The 6,047-nt window shown below is 43.8% G+C and overlaps 1 protein-coding gene across 1 annotated transcript; it reads right to left on the reverse strand.

The window, feature by feature from the left end:
* Positions 1 to 4,625: 4,625 nt before the first annotated feature.
* Positions 4,626 to 5,670, reverse strand: LOC147903208 (NAC domain containing protein 50-like). The gene has a single exon (XM_087372744.1). The coding sequence runs from the start codon at positions 5,614 to 5,616 to the stop codon at positions 4,651 to 4,653; it is 966 nt and encodes a 321-aa protein (XP_087228870.1). The 5' UTR covers positions 5,617 to 5,670; the 3' UTR covers positions 4,626 to 4,650.
* Between the last annotated feature and the right edge of the window lie 377 nt (positions 5,671 to 6,047).

Below are 6,047 nucleotides of genomic sequence, written 5' to 3' on the forward strand. Positions count from 1 at the left end.
TCTTTGTCCTTAGAATTCTCCATAGAGAGGGCAGTGAATGATGGAGAGGTTGACGATAGAGGATGGAAAAAATGGAGAATGCTTAACGATAACAATGTGATGGCTGATAGAAGGAAGAATGACAACCTGAGGGAGGAGCTATTAAAGACAAGAAACTGCAGGAAGAGTGGAAGGAGGCAAGGAAGCATGGAAGCTCAAGGAGGCATCAAATGTGAAAGAAATGGAAGCGTTGATGAAAAAAACTATGTTCCGGCTCCACAATGTGCAGTACTTGCAGACTGAGGGGGGGGGGAAGAGAGAGAGAGAGAGAGAGAGAGAGAGAGAGATGTGACACAACGTGGATGAAAGAAACAAAAATAATTTTTCACCATAAATCCATATTCTCTACTCATTCTTTCCATTGACAAAGCACTAATCATTCTATTTACTTTCACGTTAGTACCTTTACCCATTCTGTCTTACTCACACGTTCTTACCTTTAGCCACTACTTGCTAGCACTTGACAAAGTAATATCAAATGACACTGCTTTTTGAACCACCTATCCATGCTTTCACCCTAATGCATTGGAGTGCACAATGCCTTGTGCCAATCTATGGATAATAATTCATTGCACTACCCTTGACTAATGGTCAATTTGTACAAAATAATTCCAAGTAATTGTCTAATCTCATAAGGAGACCCTTATTGTGCTTCATGCATGGTTATTGTAACCATTGGTGTAACACTTGTCTTGTTCTTTTATGCTTCCTTTCTCAACACTTATAAAAATTGAGATGCATATTCATTTTTTCTTTTTAAGGTTCATCTAGAAAGGAACATGTAGTAGTAATAAGTTCAAACAGTTATAGAGAATAGCAATCAAAATGGGAAACATACATCATTGCACACCAATTGAAATACTTCATCCCATTTCAAAGTGCAAAGTTTCTTGTTCAATGCTTTTTCTAAGGGTAGTCCACATGTCATTTTCACTTGGGATGACCTTATTCATGATTCCACCCCTCACACTAGCTGGCTCGATTTGGTGTATAGACAAACCGACATTGTTGGTGAAGGATTTCCCACTCCTCTTTGGCAAACAAACTATGCACATAGATAATTAATGACCTACCTTAAAAGGGCCTTCATTCCTTTTAGACAACCATCATATCATCCTCACATCCACAAGCAAGGCGCTGGCCACTTAGGGGGTTCACTAACAAATACGTGACTATCTTCTGAGTTCAACATGAGGTATTACTTTATTTACCAAAATTCACACACAAGGGATCTCTAACATACCCCTTGAATGGACATGATAGTCTAGTTTTCTATAAAGTGAAACCACCATGGTGGGTTGCTTTGCATGCTCCAATGTGAAGCCTTCCAAAAAGAGAAGATGTAATAAAAAATACTATTAGCTTTGCCCAAAATCTTATAAAAGGTTCAAAAGAGTGATGGTCCTCCATTGGGAAATGAAATTTATGCAACCTCCCTTTGGGATAAGATGAATAAGACCCTCTATAATTGAAGTAGGCATAATGCTAGAGTCCCAAACATCCTACATGGCTAAGGTAAAATGTTCCCCAATCATGTCCCAAAAAGCAATAAAATAGGAAGGTGTTGACCCCATCAAGAATTTTCTACAGAACCTCAGTGTACATACCTTAATAGACACTTTCCATACCATGTCTCAAGGCCAAGAGTAGAGACGAAATGTTTATTGACTCTTTCTCCCATTTGAATCCAAACGGCTCCCAAATGGACTCCCGTGCAAGAAAGGCATCCTTTGCTCTCTAATCTACCAAAGCCTACTAATGAGCATACATAGGCCTTTTCTACTGTTTCCTCTGTAGAGCTACTAAGTATAGTCAAACATCCATTTGTCGTTTGAGAATCTCATGTCTCCTGGTGCTAGCAACAGTATGACTCTAGTATGATAACATGTGAAGGAGATGAGACTCCACCCTGCAAATGAGATATCCTAATTGGCGAATGAGATGGACATATGCAACCTCTTGTTCGACCATGGGAAGAGGGAAAATGAAGAGAGTTTGAAAGGCACCATCTGTCCAAGTATCTCTACCATTGAGTTGGAATAGGAAGATATCCAATGAGTGAATGCCACTTTCTCTTCGCCCATTTTGAACTGAAGGCAACTCGACCATGTTGAAGTCCTCCCCAATAATCCATGATTCTGTAATGGGGCCAACCTTCTAGAAAAGGACATGATCAACCTTATGTCTGTCAATAAACAAAATGTTTCATTGTGCTCTAGAAGGTATAATGATACCATGTCCAACCACAAGGAAAAAGAAAGGAATCTAAAATTGAAATGCACATTGCAGTAAAGTGCCCACAACAAGCAAAAAGAAAGGAATCTAAAACTGAAATGCATGTTGCAGTAAAGTGCCCACAACAAAGTATAAACTAGTATAAACCTAAAAGTAGTTGACTTTGAAATCCCAAGCACCTAGTTTGTGTTATTAAATAGAAAGAATGTCCAAATGGATCCCCTATTTCAGCTATTTGAACTTGATTACGAATTAGCTGCCTACGGTGACGATGTGATACCCCATAAAGGCCCTGGATATTTTGATGGAAGGAAGTAGGGTGAAAAACCTTATTCAACCTGGTGGTGAAAGCAAAGGAAGTAGGGTGAAAAGCATTCTTCGACCAACTGGTAGTGAAAGCAAATCTAGGAACCCCATCAACCCTGACCACCTCCGCTGCGGGAGAAGCAACTTAAGAGGGGGGCTCTCCCAAACCCAAACTGGATCCAATCATGGTAAGAAGTTGATGATAGACCTATAGAAGACCTTGGGAAGACGGGACCCATCTGTTAGCCTTTAGCACCATGCTTGTGGCCTCAAGAAGCAAGTTCTTCATGTAAGGCCACCATCATCGCAGTTGTGATTTGGATAGGTGGGATGCATAGATGCTTGCAAAGAGAGTGGTGGAGCTTTCGACCTCCACATATTTTTGGAGTTGCAGCTCATCTTTTGGAAAAATGTAAGTTCTCATGGTTGATGGAAGCAGTAATTAGTTCATTTGTTTATGGGTGCACCTTGTGTTTAGAAATTAGCTCCTTTGGTTTTACATAGCAATTTAAGGCTAATTTTTAACACACATGCAAGAAAAAACATGACTTTATGTTAGCAAGGTAAGCATTGATGACCATTCAAAGAGTTCTCGTAGATAGCATATTCTTTTACCCTTTTACAATTGAGCATGGTCATTGATTGCTCTTAAATTTAGTTTTTGTTTGTGACCTTCAAAACTTGACATCTTGATCTAGGGTTTCCTGCTAAGGTGGATAGTTGGTTTTTTCCAAGGTGGATTACACCCTGCTATCCTCTCCCTCCCCTACCTTCCCCCTCCCTCCTCCTAGCCAAAGTGGAGGTTGGGATGTGACATGATTCTTGAGCATGATTGGATTCCCACGCTTTCATTCAAACTGGGATGTGACATGATTCTCCTCTTTTTTTTCATTAAAGGGCCCAACAGTCGATGCAAATCTCCCTCTCCCCTCTCTACCCCCCCTTGCATACCAACCTTTCTCTATCCCCCCCCCCCCCTCCCCCCAACCCAACTTCTCTTCTACCCCCCTTAATTGCTCCTCTATGCCTTCATCACTTATGTCGTCTCGACCTTCATTTTTGCTTCTTTGCCGCCGCCTTCTATCGTCCCCGCTTCTCAGCTTTGCTCTCACTTCCTCCTTGTCTCTCTTCTCTACCGGTAGCCCCTTCCCTCTATCAACTATTCTCCTCTCAACCCCTCCTCCAACCTAACGTCCATCTCTCCTAGCAGCCCATCCCCTAGTTCAAACCTTCTCTTAGTGCATCCCTCTTAATCTTTCAACCCCTCCCCTCTCAGCCCCTCACCCTTTAGCCCTCTATGTAATGAGGACCAAATCATTCATCCTGACAAACGGATATCCATTCAGCCACCACTATTTTAGGCACAAATCTTAATCGAGCTTCTGGGGAACAAAAGTTCATCTATACATAGCAATCTAAGTAATAAGTTTTAGGGAGATACTAGACTACCTTGCTAGGCAAATACAAAGGTGCCATGACATTGATAACGATTCATGTGGTATAAACATGTCCATGAGTTCAAGTTAATGCTTGGTTATAGAATTATGCAAAGGATGGAGAGAGAGAGAGAGAGAGAGAGAGAGAGAGAGAGAGAGAGAGATTTCTTAAAGTTTTATAGTACACCCAAAGTGGCCAAGAAAGCCAACCCTCTCAAAGTCGTAACATTGGTGTAGGGAAAGTAACTCCTCGTGAGAATAAATAGACAAAGTAACTCCCCAACACTCGAAGCTTTAAAGAGATGGAATTGCAACGTAGAAGGGAGGCAAAGTCTGTTTGGAACCAAACGAAGGCAAGGAATGAATGAGAGGTGGTACAAAGCCACATGTATGGCTGAAGCAATCAAAGAATTAAGTGTTATTACCTTGTACAATAACCTAATATACCAAGAAGAGCAACAATGCCATCCCACGAGGGGACGTTCCAACAATAAAAGCTAGCCTCCCCGGGCGACGAGGGTGACACTGTGCAGCGCTGTGTAAATTGTGTGTGTGCAGGGCGTGAAATCAATTGATTGATCATATACGTACATGTTATAAGATGCCCTGGGAACCGGATTAAGGAAGCTGCATGTCACAGCGCAGCTGCGTCATTACAGGCGTAGAAGGCGCCTGCATCGTGAGAGATTTTCCAATCCATCACCTCCGATCCCGATTCTTCTTTCTCTGATTCATTCTGATCTTCAACCTCGTCGGGATCCGGAATCACACTCAAGTAATGATGCTGCGAATCGGCACAATCAACCCTAGCACCTGACCATCCACAACTCGTATTGATTGCGGCAAAGCTCCGGGCGTCCTTTGCAATGTTTAGAGCCTCAGTGCACATGCCAAAGGTGTCTGGGCATTCGCTTGCTGAAATTGTTGCTCGGGGTTGGGCGAGGTACTCCGCTTGTCTACCGGGCTTGCTCCCCACTTCTTGCGACCATGGTAACGCGAGCTCAGTGAGAGTCTTGTTGGCGGGCAGGCTGTGAAATTCTGTCGAGCCACCTTGCAGCTGTGGATTTCGAGATCTTGGCCCTGGTCCGCTTTTCTTCATCACGCGGCATAAAACAAGAGCATCATTGAAATCTTTCAACACGAGAGCAGCGTCGTTGAAATCTTTGAACTCGGTCAATCCGACCTCTTCCTGGACAAGCTGGTACTCGTGCATGACCCAATCTGTTCTCGACCCGTTGGGAGCACGACCTTTGTAAAACACCAGAGTTTTCTTCATGCCGACCACTCTGGAGTTAGAGAATACCTTTCTGTCCTTTCCAGTGGCTTTCCAATAACCCGACTTGGTGGCTCGGTTTGTTCGCGAACCGCGAGGATACTTTTTATCTGGAGGGTTGAAGAAATACCACTCGAAGTCTTTAGTGGGCAAGCATGCCAACCCGGGCAGGTCCCAAGGGTCGTGCTTATACAGATCGATCTCTGCGATGACATTCCAGTCTATATTTCTTCCGGAAACCTTTCTCTGCAAGTAGAACGAAACAAGTTCTTCGTCAGTTGGGTGAAACCTGAAGCCAGGAGGAAGATCAAAGGCAGAAATCGCCATCGGCGCGGGACAAGCTGTCAGCTGGCGGTGGGAACGACACAGTCCGAGGGTGAAGATTGTTGTGAGGTGTGGAAAAGGGGTACGCTACTCTATGCCACGCAATCAGTGCGATAGAAGCAACGGATGAAAGTTTTCTTCCTCTTCACTCTCTCGTCGGTTTTATATATGGAGCTTGCTTTCGAGCAAAAATGGTGTTTCCGTGAGGCGCAAGCTAGGGGTTTGGGGGTATTTTGGTTACCAGAATAGTAAGTGAACATCACCATGAATAGCGAGAAAGCGGAGGTGTCGTCGTGCGCACGCCAGCTGCTGAATCATCTCATACGAAGCATACACACTAGATTCAACCACAAGCCACCGTCACCCTTCGCCGCCGCCCTGCCTCCTCCTCCTCCTCCTCCGCAGCTGCTTCCTTCCGACACACCACCGCCTCT

Source organism: Dipteris shenzhenensis, chromosome 3 (assembly GCF_047967505.1).
Source record: "Dipteris shenzhenensis isolate YYH24624 ecotype China chromosome 3, Dip_SZ_1.0, whole genome shotgun sequence".
NCBI classification, from domain to species: domain Eukaryota; kingdom Viridiplantae; phylum Streptophyta; class Polypodiopsida; order Gleicheniales; family Dipteridaceae; genus Dipteris; species Dipteris shenzhenensis.

Coding starts and splice junctions, on each gene's coding strand:
- LOC147903208 (XM_087372744.1), bottom strand. CDS start 5,616: ATGGCGATTTCTGCCTTTGATCTTCCTCCTGGCTTCAGGTTTCACCCA.